Source organism: Erinaceus europaeus, chromosome 17 (assembly GCF_950295315.1).
Source record: "Erinaceus europaeus chromosome 17, mEriEur2.1, whole genome shotgun sequence".
Lineage (NCBI taxonomy): Eukaryota > Metazoa > Chordata > Mammalia > Eulipotyphla > Erinaceidae > Erinaceus > Erinaceus europaeus.
In genome coordinates this window covers 58,453,131-58,473,270 of record NC_080178.1, presented here as the reverse complement: position 1 = coordinate 58,473,270, position 20,140 = coordinate 58,453,131, and the positions used below count along the sequence as shown (strand labels likewise).

Sequence of the window (20,140 nt, the reverse complement as noted above, 5' to 3'; positions counted from 1 at the left end):
TGTTGGCTTCATAGAAGCTGGCAGGGAGTATTCCAGTGTCTTCAATCTTCTGGAAGACTTTTAAAAGTAGAGGTATTAGTTCTTCTTTGAAGGTTTTGTAGAATTCATTTGTAAAACCATCTGGTCCAGGACTTTTATTTTTGGGAAGATTTTTGATAACTGTTTCAATTTCATTAGCTGTGATGGGCCTGTTCATGTTATCCACTTCCTCTTGACTTAGTTTTGGAAGTTGGTAGGTATCTAGGAAATCGTCCATTTCTTCCAGGTTCTCTAGCTTGGTGGCATATAGTTGTTCATAGAAGCCTCGAATGATATGTTGAATTTCTGCGGTGTCTGTTGTGATATCTCCTCTTTCATTTACTATCCGATTTATTTGGGTCTTCTCCCTTTTTTGTTTTGTGAGTCTGGCTAAAGGTTTGTCGATTTTGCTTACTCTTTCGAAGATCCAACATTTACTTTCATTGATCTTTTGTATGGTTTTCCTATTCTCAATGTTATTTATTTCTGCCGTAACTTTAGTGATTTCTTTCCTTCTGGTTGCTTTAGGATTCCTTTGTTGTTCTTCTTCTAGGTCTTTAAGATGTGCAATCAGGCTGTTTATTTGTGCTTTTTCTTGTTTCCTAATGTGTGTTTGTATAGCTATGAACTTCCCTCTTAGGACTGCTTTAGCTGTGTCCCAAATATTTTGATAGCTTGTGTCTTCATTTTCATTGAACTCTCAAAACATTTTGATTTCTTCCTTGATTTCCTCTTTGACCCAGAAGTTGTTAAGAAGTGTACTGTTGAGCTTCCACATTTTGGCACTGTTACTAATCTTTTGTTGATTGTTAAGTGTTAGTTTAATTCCACTGTGGTCTGAGAAGATGCTTGGGATGATTTCAGTGCTCTTGAATTGGCTGACGCTGTCTTTGGCCTAACATATGGTCTATCCTTGAGAATGACCCATGTGCATTTGAGTAAAATGTGTATTCCAGTTTCTTGGGATGAATGACTCTAAAAATGTCCAATAGTTCTAGTTTATCTATCTCTTCATTTAGCTCCCCTGTGTCTTTACTGCGCCATGTGTGTTTAACCCACTGCTCTACCACTCAGCCCCCTGTTTTTTTGTTTTTTTAACCAGAGCACTGCCCAGCTTTGGTTTATGGTGGTTCAGGTGAACCTGGGACCTTGAAGCTTCAGGCATGAGAGTCTCTTTGTGTAACCATTATGCTATCTACCCTCCCCCATTAGCGGTCATTTTTCTTAAGAGAAAGGGAGAGAGGGAGGAAGGAAAGGCACCTACATCACAGCTTTACTGCTCATGAAGCGTCCTTCCTGTAGGTGGGAACTAGAGGCTTGAACTAGGGTCCTTGTGTAAGGTAATTTGTTTGCTCCCCTGGGTGAGCTACTACACAGCCTGTGCACACAGATCTTGATTCCTAATGACTAATGATTCTACCCTCTGCTCGCCATCTGCAGGGGGGTAAACTTCATAAGCAGTGAAGTAAGTCTGCAGGTGTCTAGCTTTTCCTCCCCCTATACTCCCTCCCTCCTTTATATTTTCTATAAAAATTATATATATGTGGGAGAAAGGAAAGGAAAGGAAAGGGAAGGGAAGGGAAGGAAACAATAGCCACTGGGAACGGTGGATTCATTGTGCAGGCACTGATCCCCAGCAATAATCCTGGTGACAGAAAGAGAGAGACAGAGAGAAATAGAAGAGAGAAGTGAAGGGGGGAAAAGGACTAATGATGCACACTTGAAATTTATGTCATTGTCATAATGATACCTTGCTTCAGTCAAAATTATTTTAAAAGTATATTACAAAAGCTCCTTTTTATTCTGTTCACTCCTCATTTTACAGAGGAAAATTCCAGGTTGCATGAGCCAAAATGACCATTTGAATCATTGCAAATTCAGGTATTTTTCTTTAAAATCCTGTCATTAAAGAGGAAAAAAAAAGCTTTCATTGTTGAACATTAATTTTTAAAATTTCTTTCTTGGGGGATTAATATTTTATACTTAACAGTAAATTCAGTAGTTTTTACATGCATAACATTTCTCAGTTTTCCACATAACATTACAACCCCCACTAGGTCCTGTCAACCTTTTCCTGGACCTGTACTCTCCCCCCACCCATCCCAGAGTCTTTTACTTTGGTGCAGTACACCAACTACAGTTCAAGTTCTACTTGTGTTTTCTCTTCTGGTCTTGTTTTTCAACTTCTGCCTGAGAGTGAGATCATCCCATATTCATCCTTCTGTTTCTGACTTATTTCACTTAACATGATTTCTTCAACCTCCATCCAAGATGGGCTGAAAACAGTACAGTCACCATTTTTTATAGCTGAATTGTATTCCATTGTGTATATATATCACAGCTTGCTCAGCCACTCATCTATTGTTAGACACCTGGGTTGCTTCCAGGTTTTGGCTATTACAAATTGTGCTGCTAAGAACAGATGTGTACACAGATCTTTTTGGATGGGTGTGTTGGGTTCCTTAGGATCTATCCCCAGGAGAGGAATTGAGGATCATAGTGTAGGTCCATTTCTAGCTTTCTGAGAGTTCTCCAGACTGCTCTCCACAGAGGTTGAACCAATTGACATTCCTACCAGCAGTGCAGGAGGGTTCCTTTGACCCCACACCCTCTCCAGCATTTGCTGCTGTTAACTTTTCTGATGTATGAGATTCTCACAGGAGTGAAGTGGTATCTCACTGTTGTCTTTATTTGCATTTCTCTGACAAGCAGAGACTTGGAGCATTTTTTCATGTGTTTCTCGGCCTTTTGGATCTCTTCTGTGATGAATATTCTGTCCATGACCTCTCCCCATTTTTGGATGGGGTTATTTGTTTTCTTGTTGTTGAGTTTGGCAAGCTCTTTATATATGTTGGTTATTAAACTCTTATCTGATGTATGGCATGTAAAGATCTTCTCCTATTCTGTGAGGGGTCTCTTGGTTTGGGTAGTGGTTTCTTTTGCTGTGCAGAGCTTTTTAATTTGATGTAGTCCCATAGGTTTATGCTTGCCTTAGTCTTCTTTGTGATTGGATTCATTTCATATAAAATGTCTTTAAAATTTATGTGGAAAAGAGTTCTGCCAATATTTTCCTCTAAGTATCTGATAGTTTCTGGTCTAACATCCAAGTCCTTGATCCACTTGGAATTTACTTTTGTGTTTTATGAAATGTAGTGGTTCAGTTTCATCTGCATGTTTCAACCCATTTTTTCCAACACCATTTGTTGAAGAGACTGCTTTCCCCTGGGCCCCTTTGTCAAAGATTAGATGTTCATAAGTGTGGGGGCTTACTTCTGGTCTCTCAATTCTATTCCACTGGTCAGTGTGTCTATTCATATTCCAGTACCAAGCAGTTTTTATCACAATGACCCTATAATACAATTTGAGTTCTGTTCATATTATCTAGTTCCTCTTTATTTAATTTTGGAAGTTTATAGGTATCTAGGAACATGTCCATTTCTTCCAGGTTCTCTAGCTTGGTGACATATAGTTGCTCATAGAAGCCTCGCATGAAAAAAAGAAAAAAGAAAAGAAAAGAAATCTCGCATGATATATTGAATTTCTGCAGTGTCTGTTGTGAAATCTCCTCTTTCATTTATGATCCGATTTATTTGGGTCATCTCTCTTTTTTGTTTTCTGAGTCTGGCTAAAGTTTTGTCAGTTTTGTTCACTATTTTGAAGAACCTAATTTTACTTTTGTTGATCTTTTGTATGTTTTTCTTATTTTCAATGTTATTGATTTCTGCCCTAACTTTAGTTATTTTTGTCCTTCTGATTGCTTTAGGTATCCTTTGTTCTTCTTCTTCTAGGTCTTTAAGATGTGCAATCATGTTGTTTATTTGTGCTTTTTCTTGTTTCCTAATGTGTGCTTATATGGCTTTGAACGTCTCTCTCAGGACTGCCTTAAATGTGTCTCAAATATTTTGATAGCTTGTGTCTTCATTTTCATTGAACTCTTGAAACATTTTAATATCTTCCTTTACTTCCTCTTTTTGGGACTTCCACATTTTGGGACTATTACTAATCTTTTCTTGATTGTTACATGTTAGTTTAATTCCACTGTGGTCTGAGAAGATACTTGGGATGATTTCAATGCTCTTGAATTTGCTGATGCTGTATTTGTAGCCTAACATATGGCTATCCTTGAGAATAACCGATGTGGACTTGAGTAAAATGTATTCCAGTTTCTTGGGATGAATGACTCTGAAAATGTCCAGTAGTTCTAGTTTATTATCTATCTCCTCATTTAGCTCCCTCATTTCTTTATTGATTTTTTTCCTGGATGATCTGTCAAGTTGAGAGAGTGGGGTGTTGAAGTCCCCTACTATGACTGTGTTGCTGTTAATATATTGCTTTAGCTCTTTCATTAGATGTTTGATGTATTTAGATGGTTTCTCATTAGGTGTATAGATGTTAATAATTATTAAGTCCTCTTGATTGACTGATACTCTGAGCATTAAGTAGTATCCATCCCTACCTTTTTAAATTGTATTTATTTTACAGTCTATCATGTCAGATACGAGTATAGCTGTCCCTGTGTTTTTTTTGTGGGCCATTGGCTTATATGATATTTTTCCGTCCTTTCACTTTGAGTGTGTGTTTGTCTTGTTGAGTTAGGTGGATTTCCTGTAGACAGCATATTGTTGGGTTGTGTTTTCTGATCCATCTTCCTACTTTGTGCCTTTTAATAGGTGAATTCAGGGTGTTGGCATTTACTGATATCATAGATTGAAGATATTTTAATGCCGTTAGAGTGTTCTGATATATGGCCTATTAATGGTGGTCTGACTGTTTATAGGAGACCTTTCAGAACTTCTTTCAGGGTAGGCTTGGTGATAGTTGATTTTTTTCAACTGCTGCTTGTCTGAGAAGGTTTTGATGCCTCCATCTAGTCTGAATGACTGTTTAGCAAGATACAGTAATCTTGGTTGAAAGCCTTTCTCATTGAGCACTCAATAGATATCTTTCCATTCTCTTCTGGTCTATAGTGTTTGTCTGGAGAAGACTGCTACTAATCTTACGGGTTTTCTTCTGTAGGTGACTCTTTGTTTTCTCTTGTAGCCTTCAGAATCCTTTATCCTTATTCCTTTCCATTCTAAATATGATGTATCTTGGAGTCTTTAAGTCTGGGTTAATTCTATTTGGGACCCTCTGGGCTTCTTGAACCTTTATGTCCTTTATGTTGTCTTGAGAAGAGAAGTTCTCAGCTATTATGTCCTGTAGACTGCTTTCTTCCCTTCCCTCTTTTTATTCCACTGGCAAGCCAATAATGCGTGTATCACTCCTTTTGAAATCATCCCTTATGTCTCTATTGTTGTTTTCAGTATCTCTCTCTTTTTAAAAAATATTTATTTATTACCTTTTGTTGCCCTTGTTGTTTTATTGTTGTAGTTATTATTGTTGTTGTTATTTATGTCATTGTTGTTGGATAGGACAGAGAGAAATGGAGAGAGGAGGGGAAGACAGAAAGCGAGAGAGAAAGAGAGACACCTATAGACCTGCTTCACTGCTTGTGAAGCAACTCCTCTGCATGTGGGGAGCTGGGGCCTCAAACCAGGATCCTTATGCTGGTCCTTGGGCTTCACACCACTTGCGCTTAACTAGCTGTGTTACTGCCCGACTTCTGTTTTCAGTATCTCTTAATCTCTTTTTGAGATGTCTTGCTTCTTTTTTCATCCTCGATCTTGCTTAGTCTGTCCTCAGCCTCATTGATTCTATTCTCTCTGTCCTCTGCTGCTTTCTGGAGTTCATCTATTTTGTTAAGGGTAACAAAATACTGATACTGCTTTAGCTTGCTCAGCTAGTTGTGTTCTTAGCTCAGCTATTTCAGCTTTCAGCACTCTAATAACCTTGAGATAATTAGTGTTTTCTTCCAGAGTCTCATTGGTTGTTTTTGCATTTCTGATGACAATTCTTTCAAACTCTCTACTCACTCCTGTAACTATTTCCTTAACTAGTGTTTGGATGTTGACCTCATTATTCTGTGCTTCAACCTTTGGGGAGCTTTTAGTATAGTATTCTTTATAGTATGTTATGAGGTCCCTCTCTAAGTACTTTTCAAATTACTGATCACTCTTGCCTGGATTGACTTGTGTAAGGTACTTAAAGAGTTCACAGTTGTGGAAATTAACAGTTGTTTCCATATTATTTCAGTCCCTGAGTTGGAGCACAGAGGCTGTTAAAGCCTCTTTCCTTTTTCCTCCCTGTAGGCTATGGGGGCCTGAGGGTTTTTTAAACTATAAGTAGGCTTCTTAGCTTAATCACTCACTCCTGACCAAGAGATAAAGCAGGGTGGGTGAGAGATAATACAGTGATTATGCAAAGAGACTCTCACACCCCAAGGATCCAAAACTCCGGGCTCAATTCAGCTTTTCTGCCAAGCTGGGCAGCACTGCCTGACCCTGTGAGTTTCTAAACAAGTCTCGCTTATAGTCTGTAGGTTCTGAGGCAATTATTCACTATGTTCTCATCAGGAGAACAGTGTGGAAAGGTTCCCACTATACAGCCCCACTGCTAGGGCACTGAGGTGTATTTTCTCCTGAGTTTCCTAGTCTGTTCTCTCTCTCCCCATGTCAGCACAGGGCCTCCCCCTGCTGCTCCAGCCTCTAAGGGCAGTAGCAATGGAGACTCACAGTTGCATTTGGTAAGTCTTAGGGGAGTCCTTTCCTCCTTTCCACAGTCTTTTTGTTGGTAAAACAGACCGGAGGTGGGGCATAAAGTGGTAAACTGCTAGTCCCAGGTGATGTCCTTTGGTATTTGTAGTTAACCCGGGAGAGGAGTGGAGAGAAACACAGCTGTTGCTGCTCCATAACTCCGCCTCCTGAACATTAACTTTTACCAATAAGTACATTTCCCATAATCTTTTTTTGTTTATTTGTTATTTGGAGGCCTGCAGAGTTGGGAAACAAAATGATAGGGAAGACACTGGGAAGTATTTGGGTTTTTTTTTTGTCTTGTTTGTTTTTTTGGCACTTGTTAAAACAGTAAAACAGCTGGAGCTATAAACTTAAAGCTTGGCAGCCTTGTGTTTGAGCTAAACCAAAATAAGAAGAAAATTGATTCAATATTTGTAAATAGAGTTATGAATGTTTATGTTTATGTCTTTTGTAGACATGCCATAGAATGTTTTTTTGTGGTGTCTTGAAGCTCTGCCATTTAAGTCTAACTTTAATTAAGGAGTGGACTTAATTAAACATGCCACAGTCTTAGCTGCCAGAAATAGAAAAAGTTCATTTTACCTTAATTTCTGGGTACTCTGGAATATTAGGGAGGTGGGAAAACTAGGATCACCTTTAATGAATTTCCTTCCTACCTTCAAGCCCCACTCCATTTAACAGAAAATATGATGTAACTGGGAAGGCAGCAGCATTGGTAGAGAACACACTTCCATGCCTGAAGCTCAGAAGTCCCAGCTTCAAGCCCTGGCACTACCAAAAGCCAGAATTAAACACAGTTCTGGTTTAAAAAACAAAAACAAGACAGCAAGAAAGACTGGCAAGATAAGTTACCTGAGAAGAGGATTAGTAGCTACAGTGATATGGTGTTTTTCTCCCCCTCTCCTTCATCTCTTACTGTCTCTCTTTCTATCTGAAAAAAATCAGCCTTTGTGTTGGGTGGTATTGCACAAGGACCTAGATTCAGGCCTCTAGTCCTCACCTTCAGGGGGAAATCTTCTCCCTCTCCCTCTCTCCCTCTCCCTCTCCCTCTCTCCCTCTCCCTTTCCCTCTCTCCCTCTCCCTTTCCCTCTCTCCCTCTCCCCCTCTCCCCCTCTCCTTCTCTCCCTCTCCCCCTCTCCCTCTCCCTCTCTCCCTCTTCCTCTCTCCCTCTCTCCCTCTCTCTCTCTCCCTCTCTCCCTCTCCCCCTCTCCCTCTCCCTCTCTCCCTCTTCCTCTCTCCCTCTCTCCCTCTCATCTCTCCCTCTCTCCCTCTCCCCCTCTCCCTTTCCCTCTCTCCCCCTCTCCCTCTCTCTCTCCCCCTCTCCCCCTCTCTCCCTCTCCCTCTTCCTCTCCCTCTCTCGCTCTCCTTCAATCCTATTATCTAAATAAAGTTTTTAAAAACTTATTAAAAAGTTTTTAAAAAACTTGGGGGTAGAGTGATGGCACACCTGGTTGAGCTCACATGTTACAGTGCGTAAGGAACCAGGTTCAAGCCCCCAGTCCCTACCTGCAGGGGGAAAGCTTCACAAGTGGTGAAGCATTATTGCAGGTGTGTCTCTGTCTCTCTCCCTCTCTATCACCCCTTTCCCTCTCGATTTCTGGCTGCCTGTATCCAGTAGATAAAGATAATAAAAAAAAATTTTTTTAAAGTAAGAGACTCTCATGCCTGAGGCTCTAAAGTCCCAGGCTCAACTCCCTCCCTCCCCCCCAAAAAAGTCAACTTGAAGTGGTAAAGCCCCAGTAATTACAAATTAAATAATAATAATAATAATAAAAGTAAACATCATAATGTTAATTATTCTATTCCTATATTTTTATTAAAATTATTTCTCTGGTTCAGTTTTGAGTCTGAGGTAAAGCTTTTCATTTTATTTTAACTTTTTTTTTTTTACCAGAAGTCTGGCTTAGGGTGGTGCAGAGGATTGAACCTGGGACTTTGGAGCCCCAGGAAGTAGACTCTCTTTGCATAACCATTATGCTATCCACCCCTGCCCTTCTTTATTTCTTTTAAAATGTCCCTATCAGCCTCCAGCTCACTGGATTTGTGAAGCAGAGACTGGTTTGCCTAAGATCACACAGCAGTCCTAAAGCTGCTGCATCCTAGTGTAGTGCTATTTCTGTTGCACTTTCTCTCTGAGTGACTGTATTTTCTTTTTATAATTTTTTGATTTGTTATTAATATGCTATAAGACTAAAGATTATGATGTAGAGCTCCACACCACACCCACCACCAAAGTTCTGTATCCCCACCCTCCCACATCCCAAAGTTAACCACCATAGGTCTCACAAGAAATGACTCTATTTTCTTTGCTTCTCTTTCCAGTGTTGTTAGTCCTGATCTCATGAATTCCATATGTAAGGTGTACTGCAGTGAAGGACATCCTTTTCACCCATAGGCAGTCGAAATTCTAAAGCATTGCTGTCTTCTGTCTGGTTCTAGACCTGTGTTCTTCATTGTTTATTTTATTTTTGCCTCCAGGGTTAGCACTGGGGCTCGGTGCCTGCACTACGAATCCACTGATCCTGGAGACCATTTTTTCCTACTTTATTGCCCTTGTTGTTACTATTGTTATTGCTGTTGTTGTTGTTAGATAGGACAGAGAGAAATTGAGAGAGGAGGGGAAGACAGAGGGGGAGAGAATGATAGACACCTGCAGATCTGCTTCACCTCCTGTGAAGTGATCCCCCTGCAGGTGGGGAGCCGGGGCCTCAAACTGGGATCCTGGAGCTGGTCTTTGAGCTTTGCACCATGTATACTTAACACGCTGTGCTACTACCCGGACCCCTAAAATGTGTATTTTTAAAATGATATATTCATTTTTTATGAAAGAAAATGAGAGACCAGAATGCTGCTCAGCTCTGATATATAATGGTGCTGGTGGGTTAAACCTGGGAGCTCAAGCATGCAGTCCTTGTGCTCTGATGCTGAGCTATCTCCCCAACCCTCTCACCACTAGCTTTGATCCTTTTTGATTTGACTTCTCCTCCTCCTCCCTTTCCTTCTCCTCCTCCTCCTCCCTTTCCTTCCCCTCCTCCTCCTCCCTTTCCTTCCCCTCCTCCTCCTCCTCTTCCTTCTCCTTCTTCTTTCTTCCTACCAGAGCAGCACTAGTCAGTTCTGGCTTGTGGTGGTGTGGGGGATTGAACCTATGACTTTGGAGCCTCAGGCCTGATTTGACTTCTTTCAGAGCATCTGTGCCCTTTGTCCTGCCATAACCATCCTGATTCTTTCTTGTGGCTCCATGTTCTCCCAGTTCTCGTGTCTGATTTTCTATTTCATTAATTCTTTTCTGAAGACGTTATTCTTTTTTTTTTTTTTTGACGTTATTCTTTTTAATATATTGTAAAGAGACTAAAAGAAATTGAAGGAAGGAGGAGGTAGGAAGAAAGAGACGAAGAAAGCTGCTTCACTACTTATGAAGCTTCCCCTCTGTAGGTGGTGACAGGGGCTTTGAACTTGCATCCTTGCACATTGTAACATGTGTGTTCAGCCAGATATGACACTGCCCAGTCCCCATTCTTCAGAATTGGTTCCCTCCCCCATTTTGAAATTCTCTTCACTCTTCCTTCTTTCCATACACCTTTCCCTCTCTTTCTTCTTCTTCGAGCATTTCTGTCTTATTGTCTCCCTGTGCATTTCTTCTCTCAAAACATACCTACAGAATTAAATAAGCAGAACTCCCATGATAGTAATGTGAGAAGGGCTAGCTTTCCTTCCAGTTAACTCTGCCAGGGAAGAGGCTGGAACTGTAGAGTGGCAGGGGAGAGAAGAGAATTTCACTTAATCGAAAGCTTTGCTTAATTGTTACTTCTCATTATGTTTTCTTTAGGGTCTTTTCCCCCCAGGTCAAGGAGCCACAATTGGAGTTGATTTTATGATTAAAACAGTGGAGATTAATGGTGAAAAAGTCAAGGTAGGGTGCCACATGCTTTCATTACAATGTGGGGGAGGAAGTAGAGCTTGTGGGACATTTATTAAGTTTCCTCATTGAAACCCAAATGGAGAACTGTACAGTCAGCCGCGGCAGCTTACTGCCTGTCAGAACTATTCTCGTTACAGGAGGAGGAATGAGTGATGTGTGGTGTTTCTACAGGTGGGAAGATGGAGTGAGAAGGGCTAAAGAAATTATGTCCTATCTCCTAAGCATGTCGAGGAGACAAGACAAGGAAGAATGATTCTTCTTTAATCTCTGGAATTGGACCAATAAGTAGTGCTCTCTCTTCTGAGCAGTAGCTCTGTAACAGGGCTTACTGATATCTGTGTTCATTACAGGTCATTCATTCATTGAATAACTGATATAGTTACTCTGTCTACCTCTATGTCCTGTTTTTAGGAAGGCAGAATTAGTCAGTGAGAGATCTAGGAAAATCCATGGTTTTTGAGGCTTCTGGGTGGTTTGGAGTTTTAGGAACTGTGGGATGTCTAGTAACTGGATATCTAGTAACTGGGTAATGTGTATCCAGTTTTTATCCTCCAGGAGTTTTCACATCTGCTACCATATTTAACTTAATCTCTGTGGTGTATTCTGCCAGGTAAGTGGTAAATGATTTTGGTGGCACAGTGGATAAAGTGTTGAACTCTCAAGCCTGAGGTCCTGAGTTCAATCACTGGCACTACATGTGCCAGAGTGATGCCCTAGTTCTTTCTCTCTGCCCTGCCACGTTCCCGCCACATCCCCATCAATAAAGAAATAGGGACAGGATAGTAACATATTTTACCATGCACGAGACTCCAGGTTCAAGCCCCCAGACCCTACCTATAGGGGGAAGCTTTATGAATGGTGGAGCAGTGATGCAGGTGTCTCTCCTCTCTGTCTTTCTGAATCCAGGTCATGTGGATCTTTTCCACCATGTACCTGCTCCCTCACCTTCAGGTGCCTCTGGAAGGGTAGAACAGCTCCATGGCTCTCCGACAGCATTTTAGAGACAAAGAAGTGTTTAGGGCAAGTCTCCTGAATAGGTCCAGATGCACCCCAGCATGTCTTCCAGCCCCTGCTTCTCAGTCCTTGCCAGACACAGGAATGTGAAAACAGCATGTGCACCCCATGCAAATGCCAACCAGCAAGCTCAGGAAAGAGTGCCCTGGGGAGGGAGGTGGAGTTAGGATGTAGGGGAGGAAGGAGATGGAGTAGGCACTCCAGGGACTTGACAGGAAGAGCCACGCGTCACTTTCTATTGTCCCTGTAGAGCGAGGTGGTTGCCACCTAAGCTTCCGAGTAAAAACAATGACTATTTCAGGTGTCTGACCCTCCACATCTGGGTTTCTCATGTAGATACAGATATATGCATGAGTTTATCACTTCGACCAGAAGAGCCTGGGGGCTAGGGCCAGGGGTGGCCCACTTGGTAGAGCATACAGCCTATTCCCATGTGCAGGGAACCCTGGCTGTCGGGCTGAGCTTCACTGACGGAAGACAGACGACCAGGGACTCATGGTTGAGCTGTACGCAGTATCTCTTTATTCATGCAGGATGCAGCGCAATCTATACCAAGCTAGACTAAACTAACAACTACAATCTTGTCCTTATAAATATACTAGCCCAGTAGGGTGGGAACAGGATGCAACGCAGAGAGGGTGGAGAGAAAAGTGACTGGTGAAAATCAGGGTATGACAAGGAGAGGATCAGGGTGTGACAAGGAGAGGGGGTGGAGCAGGTGAGAATTCTACCACTAAACCACCAATGCCCTGGAGGGAAGGTGGTGCTTTATGTAAATGTAAAAGTGATTTATGTAAATAGACGGCAGTGGTTATGTAAATAGAATATAGTGGTTATGTAAATAGAATGCAGTGTTAAGCAGGGGGGATTTAAACCAAATGAAACAGAAGGGGTTTTTAAAAGCATACCAACACTTGGCAGCAGAAAGAAAGGAAGGAAGGAAGGGGAGAGAGAAAGAAAGGAAGAAGGGAGGGAGGGAGGAAAGGAAGGAAGGATCTGGCTTCTACATATGTCATTGCATTGATGGCCAGGGTTCATTTCGCTCATTGGCTGGCTTGGCAGATGTCCCCTTTCTCCCCCACTGTTCCATGTGTGTCCCGTTTGAAGCTGAGAGCTCAAAGAAGATGACCTTTCCCAAATAGAGACGACTGGTTTTTGGTAGAGGGTATATAGTAGCTGCACTCCCCTGCTAAAATCTCCAAACAAGTTCTCAAGAAAGGAAACGTTAATTGCTGCCATGTGTCAGACACTGGAAATGAATAAGGATGAGGAAGAAATGGTCCCCACTGCTGAAGAGCAGGCTGATTCTCCCTTCCTGATTCCCGGTTTTAGCTATTACTCCACTCTCTGTGAATGAGCTCATTTTTATGTGCTTATCCTCAATGCCGCAGTCCATATTTTTGACTCCTGAGATTCCTCTGCTTGTCCCCAGGTTCTTCACAAGCAAGACTTGGGTCTTACTCCTTGTATCACATCACAGTCCCCGTCCCTACCACTCCTTTAGGCTTCTCACCTTCATCTGTAAAGAAAGGGCTAATCTCCCAAATCTACTTCTAATTGTCTTACAACTCTTTCTAGTCAGACATATGTGGACATAAAATGACCCTTGTCACCCACATCAATCCAAATGCTTCATTAACACTCAATATGCCAAGAGTCACTTCTGTAACCCTTCATTTATTTATTTGTTAAATTGATACTGCTGGGTTTCACACATACATGATTCTACCACTCCCAGAAGAGGTTTTTTTTTTTTCATTCCTTTTTCAGATAGAAGATGAGAGACAGAGAGGAGAGAGAGAGAGAGAGAGAGAGAGAGAGAGAGAGAAAGAACAAGCAGGCAAGATAATACTGCTTCATGCTTATATAGCTTTCCCTTTGCAAGATGCTCCCATGTGGTGGTCAAGGGCTCAAACCCAGGTTTCTACCAGTGAGTTAGCTCCTGGATCTTTTATTTATTTATTTAATTTTATGTGTTTAATGTGGTGTTGAATAATGAACATAGGACCTCACATATATGCAGTACCTCTGAATGACTTCCTGGGTCCAACATTTTCTTTTCTTTTTTCCTTTAAAATGGAGAAAGATAAGGGAGTCGGGCAGTAGTGCAGCGGGTTAAGTGCATATGGCACAAAGTGCAAGGGTTGGCCTAAGTTCGAGCCCCCGGCTCCCCACCTGCAGGGGAGTGGCTTCACAGGCGGTGAAGCAGGTCTGCAGGTGTCTATCTTTCTCTACCCCTCTCTGTCTTCCCCTCCCCTCTCCATTTCTCTCTGTCACATCTAACAACAAGGACATCAATAACAACAACAATAATAACTGCAACAACAATAAAAAGACAACAAGGTCAACAAAGGGGAAAGTAAATTGATAAAATAAAATAAAATGGAGAAAGGTAATGGGGGAGGGAGATACTACAGCTGCTCTGCCATTCATGCAGCTTTTCTGGTGCTGTTCATAAAGCACCTTCTCTGCCAGGTGAGCTGTCTCTAAGCTTCTTTAGTCATTTAGCTGCAAAGGCAAGGCTGTCCAGACTTCTCTAAGGAAATAACGGTTGTCTTACTGTCACCCTTTCTTTTTATTTTTTATTAGTGATTTAATATTGATTTTTTAAAAACAATATGAGATAACAGGAGTATAATTCTGCACTGTTATCATCACCAGATTTCTGTGACTCCTCCATTAGAAACTGCAATAGTTCTCCCAAGGTCACAGATATGGGCTGACTACTATTTTTTTTTTTTACTTTTTTATTAGTGATTTACAAAATGACAAAATAACAGGTGTACAATTCTACACCATTTCTACCACCAGAGTTATGTGTTAACCATCCCTTCCATTGAAAACTGTAGTGGTTATCCCAAGGTCACAGGTATAAGTTGACTATTATTTCTATATGTCTGTCTGTCTATCTATCTATCTATCTATCTATCTAATTTTTTTGCCCATTTTTTTCTATGATCCTGCCTCCTCTTCCTTTCTAAGTCACTGCTACACATTTACTACTTCTGAATGTCCTTCCTTTTTTCCTCTTCTGTGTCTGGGTCCTGATGGAATTAGAGTCCAGACCCTCTGGTCATCTTCTCCTAACATTTCTCCCCTTCTGGGAGTATGGACCAAAATTCTTTATGGGGTGCAGAAGGCGGAAGGTCTGGCTTCTGTAACTTTTTCTCTGCTGGATGTGGATGTTGGCAAGTTGATCCATACCCACAGCCTGTTTCTGTCTTTCCCTATAGGGAGGCTCTAGAGAAGTGAGGTCCTGGGGCACATTGGTGAGGTCTGCCCAAGGTGGTCAGGATGGAATCATAGTAGCATCTGCAACTTGGTGGCTGAAATAAAATATAAATATAAATAAAATATAAATTAATATAAAGCAGGACAAAATGTTTAGTAAACAGGAACCATAAAGTAGAAACAGAGCAGATGAAATTAGGGATTTTAGGGTGGATAGAAGCTAGAAAGTCTATTTTAGATATGTTCCTAGAGGCCTATGACTTTAATAATTTTATTTGAGCTTGATAGCTAACATGCAGGTGACCTAAAAATATTGTCTGGGAAGATGGTGTCAGAGTTGAGAATAGAGCCAGAAAGATGGATTAGGGCAGAGAGTAGCTCCCAAAGTAAAAAAAAAAAAAAAAAAAAAAATGCATACAATTAACTGTTACCCTATCAATCTGACCCAGTGCACATAGATATTAATATTTAGCATAGGAGCCTGTATAACCCCCAAGTCCCTATCAGTCTGAGTTTGTAGTTCATGGTCACAGCTGAGAACATTCTAGGCTGCACTCATTTCAGAACCAGTCTTCCTCGATTTGTAGAGTAAGTAGGTTAACCAGGCCTCGCTTCAAAGAGTGGAGCAGTCCTTACCGTTAGTACTTTATAAGGAGGGCAAGGTCCTTGAGAGGCACAGAAGTCGGCTTGCGATGATGTTCTTGATGGATGTGAGAGAGGGATCTGTTAGAGGTCTGGGCCCATATTATGTATGTAGAAATCCAAAGATTTCATGATTAGATCTTCAGGTGATGGGGTAACCAGGTATTGACCAAAAAGGCCATCATTAAATGAGGCAGTCTTGTGGTCCAGGAGATGGCACAGTGGATAAAGCACCGGACTCTCAAATATGAGGTCCAGAGTTCAATCCCTGGCAGCACATGTACCAGGGTGATGCCTGGTTCTTTCTCTCACCTCCTATGTTTCTCATCAATCAATAAATAAAATCTTTAAAAAAAAAAAAAAGAGCCAGTCTCTTACCCGTTTCCCACTTTTGTAGTGCTTTCTTTATCTGACGAGTTTAGCTTTTCTCCCAGTTGTTAAAACACTGAGTGTCATTTATTGTATCCAAACTTGTATTAGATTTATGGGGTCTGAACTCAAATTAGGGAGGAAATACACCTTTAGTGGGGTCTAAGTTGACCTTAAGTTCTACTGCTTTTACTTGTTTGATGATTCTAATAAAGGTTGTTATAGAGACATCACCCTTACTCTTGAAAATTTGCTGACTTCCTGTTCTGGTGACACTTGTGTGTGTCTTTTACTAGAAGATTGCATTCTTTCTCAGATGCTCCTGCAGTCAGTGCACAAGAGTCCCATGGTGATTTTTTTTTTAAATTTATTTATTTATTCCATTTTGTTGCCCTTGTTTTTTTTATTGTTGTAGTTATATTATTATTGTTGTTACTGATGCTGTTATTGTTGGATAGGACAGAGAGAAATGGAGAGAGGAGGGGAAGACAAAGAGGGGGAAAGAAAGATAGACACCTGCAGACCTGCTTCACAGCCTGTGAAGCCACTCCCCTGCAGGTGGGGAACCGGGGGCTTGAACCGGGATCCTTACGCCGGTCCTTGTGCTTTGTGCCATGTGCGCTTAAACCACTACGCTACCACCCTACTCCCTATGGGGATTTTTATAAGGTCACCCACTTGTGGCATCAGCCAGTGTCCAGACCTGGAATCTCTTTCCTACCTTCTCATCACTCCTTGACCAGACTCCTCTGTAAGTCTCACTCTTCATAGGTTGGCTCCCAGGATTGAAGGCAAGCAATCAAATGTAGTAGAATGATTCTTGTAGCTACGAGAAAGGCTCAGTGTCAGATCAATATAGGCAAAGTTGAGGAAGAGACCCTTCTCTAAAATGGCCTGCATTGTGAAGTTGATCTTGGGTAAAAATACAATAAAAGTCCAGTAAAATAGCTCACTTGGTTACTGTGCCGCTCTGACATGTGCCTGACCCCGATTCAGTCCTGGCCCCTATTACACTGTAGGGATCTTTGGTACTGTGGTTTCCTTCCCTCTGTCACTCTCTTTGCCTTTCTGTAACTTTCTTTTTATTTTTTTAAGTATTTTATTTATTTACTTATTTTTTGAGAGAGATGCAGGGAGAGAGAGAGAAATACACAGAGAGAAACACCAGAGCACTGCTCAGCTCTGGCTTATGGTGGTGTGGGGGATTGAACCTGGGACTTCGGAGCCTCAGGCATGAGAGTCTCTTTGCATAATCATTATGCTATCTACCCCACCTTTCTGTAACGTTCTATTTGAAAAAGTCAGCTTGGAGTGCTCAAGCCCTAGGGCTGACTAGAAAGATCAGGTCTAAACTGCATAAAGAAGAAAACCTGGAAAGTACGTGTCTATTTTTGCTCATCCGTCCATTTATCTTTTCATCCCATTACAGCAGATGTGTACTGTGTGTGTTGGATGGTGCAGCTTAGTCCTCTAAGGACTCATTGCTAGTTAGGTCAAATATTTTGTCTGCAGAACCTTTTCTAAGATCCTCATCACTCCTTACCTGGAATCAGTTCATCTTCGCTTTGTGGTTTCATACCCCTCTGTTCATTCATTCAGTTAGCCACCATTCAGAGAAGCCCTTCAGATGCCATGTGTTGTGTTAGGAAAGCACTGAGGGTATAAGGAACTAGAACTCAGTCTAGCAGAGACACAGTGTAAACCAGTCATTGTAATACTTGGGTGCAGTGTTAAGGCAATCCTTATTAATAGTGCTGCCACATCGAGAGCAGAGGACAGTGTAGCCCCACACTGGACGTGAGAGTGGTTGGGAAGCCCCGGGTTATGATCCTGGCACAACCCTTTCTTCTGCTGGTGGCATCTCTTTACTTGAACATGTCATGTTTTGCTGTGGCTTGTCAATAGTGAATTTGTTTTCCCTATAGACTGTAAACTCTTTGAGGTTCGGGGTCATGCTTTAGTCATCTTTCTGTCTTCCCTATGCTTAGCATAGTGCTCTTCATGTATGATTGACCTCTCCTTGAGAGAAAGAAGCAGATGGATCACAGAGAGGAAAGGGGAACCTAGTGAGACGGTGGGTGAGATGGGATATGGATAGTTTTAAGATAGAAACAGGCGGAGGCCGGGTGATGACTCACTCAGTAGAGTACACACAAGGAAGCCTCGAAAGCAGAAGAACAGTGCTGTAGGTGTCTCCTTCTGTCTTTCTGTCTCTCCATCCCTCTTGCCTGCTCAATCTCGCACCCTCTATCAAAAGGAAAGTAAGTGACTGCCTGGAACTATGGAGTTGTTCAGGTTACCAAGCCCCAGCAATAACCTTAGTGCCCCCCCCCAAAAAAAAAAAAAAAAGGAGAGGAGGAAACTGTGTTCCCTTTTTAAAAAGCAGCATATACCTTGGTCAGGCCACTAGTGACTATAATAGTCAACCTTTCAGTGGTTTTCATTCTTAAAATATTCTCACAATGTAGCAGTAGCAAGAAAATGTCCACTCCTAGTGACTGACAGTAATAACTCCAACTGCAAGTGTTTTTAGAGTTTTGGTGTGTCATTGCAGCAATAGTCATTGCTCCAAGATACTCCCTGGCAGAGGAAACCATGCTGCTAGGTTGGAGGCAGAGAAGAAACTCGCTTTTGTCTCCCTGAAGCCGTCCCATCTGGATAGCTGCCTCCAGCTTACATGCACCCGTGTACTTCCTCACAGAGCAGCTCTGACTCCAGATGAAAGGGGAGCTGTGTGTTGCTGGCTGGTGGCAGAGACTCGTGGCCCTTCATCAGGCTCCTCAGTTGAACTGGGATGGGCAGAGGGTGGCACCAGCTCTGCGGCTCTGTAGGGGCAGATGTTTTCATGCTGCCTCAGTTTCAGGACAAAGGCAGCAGGGTGATCTGAGAGGAGTGTGGGAATAATAGTCCTGGCTTTGTGAGTAACCTGTGAGGAGAGTTTCATGCTAGTGAAAGGGAGACACACAAATATCTGCCTCGTGGAGTTGGAAGAATTCAGTGAATCCATCAAGTTGCAGGTGCTACCATGACACCATCCTGACCTCCCTGGACAGATGACCTCACCAGTGTGTTTCAGAACCACACCTCCTCAGAGCCCTTCTCCACTAGGGAAAGATAGAAACAGGCTGGGGTTATGATCAGCCTGCCAATGTCCATGTTCAGCAGAGAAGCAATTACAGAAGCCAGACCTTCCACCTTATTTTGGTTCATACACCCAGAGGGATAAAGTACAGGGAAGCTTCCAGTAGAGGGGATGGGACACAGAGCTCTGATGTTGGGAACTATGCAGAATTGTACCCCTGTTATCTTACAATCTTGTTAATCATTATTAAATCACTAATACAAAATTTTAAAAAATTCAGTGAAGCAGCCTGAGAGATGCACAGTGGATGAAATGCTTCCACTATTAAGAATGAGAGCCTGGGAGTTGGGCGGTAGCGCAGCAGGTTAAGTGCATGTGGCCCCAAAAGCAAGGACCGGCATAAAGATCCCCGTTTGAGCCCCCGGCTCCCCACCTGCAGGGGAGTTGCTTCACAGGCGGTGAAGCAGGTCTGCAGGTATCTGTCTTTCTCTCTCCCTCTCTGTCTTCCCCTCCTCTCTCCATTTCTCTCTGTCCTATCCAACAATAATAACTACAACAATAAAACAACTAGGGCAACAAAAAGGAATAAATAAATAAATAATATTTAATTTTTTAAAAAACTAATGAGATCCTGAGTTTTAGGGCCATCATCACATATGCTAGGTTACTGCCCTGGTTTTCTCTTCTACCTCTCTCTCTCCCCTCCCTCACTCCCTCTCTCTCAAATAAATATATAGATCCTTTTTAAGAAAAAGGAATTTAGTGAGGCCCAGAGAGATCATTCACCAGCATGCCTTGCCATGCTCTATCCAGGTCTAAGCCCTGACTCTACATGGGATAGATGTGCTGTGATGTTTCTGTGTGTGTGTGTGTGTGTGTGTGTGTGTGTGTCTGCCTATCCCCTTGAATGGAAAAGTAACACAGAAGGATGAAGTAACACACGCTTAAGGTCCTTTCCATACACACACAGACAAAAACACACACAGACAAAGAGAGGGAGGGAGGAAGGAAGGGAGGGAGAACTTAGACCATCAAATACTTGAACACTGTATTTGCCCTCTGTTTGGTGCAAGAGACTATGTAATAAAATGGGTCTCTTCCCTTTCATGAAGCATTCAGTGTAACAAGAAAAACAGCTATGAAACAAATAATTGGATTTTTTTTATGAATTGGTAGAGAATGAATTTAGGGCCTTGTACAATTGTAATACCAACCTGAAGCAGCCCCTCA

General features: G+C 42.0%; 1 protein-coding gene across 3 annotated transcripts in view; it reads left to right on the top strand.

Annotated features, from left to right (window-relative positions):
- The window catches only part of RAB30 (RAB30, member RAS oncogene family), a 110,533-nt gene that overhangs the window by 85,314 nt on the left and 5,079 nt on the right, over window positions 1-20,140 (top strand). For 2 of the 3 annotated variants that reach the window (XM_007537106.3, XM_060176757.1), the window contains exon 3: window positions 10,480-10,563. The exons of the other annotated variant lie outside the window; for it this stretch is intronic. In XM_007537106.3, coding sequence (XP_007537168.1) covers window positions 10,480-10,563 — 84 coding nt within the window. The remainder of the gene's footprint in view (window positions 1-10,479; window positions 10,564-20,140) is intronic. 3 annotated transcript variants of the gene reach the window in all.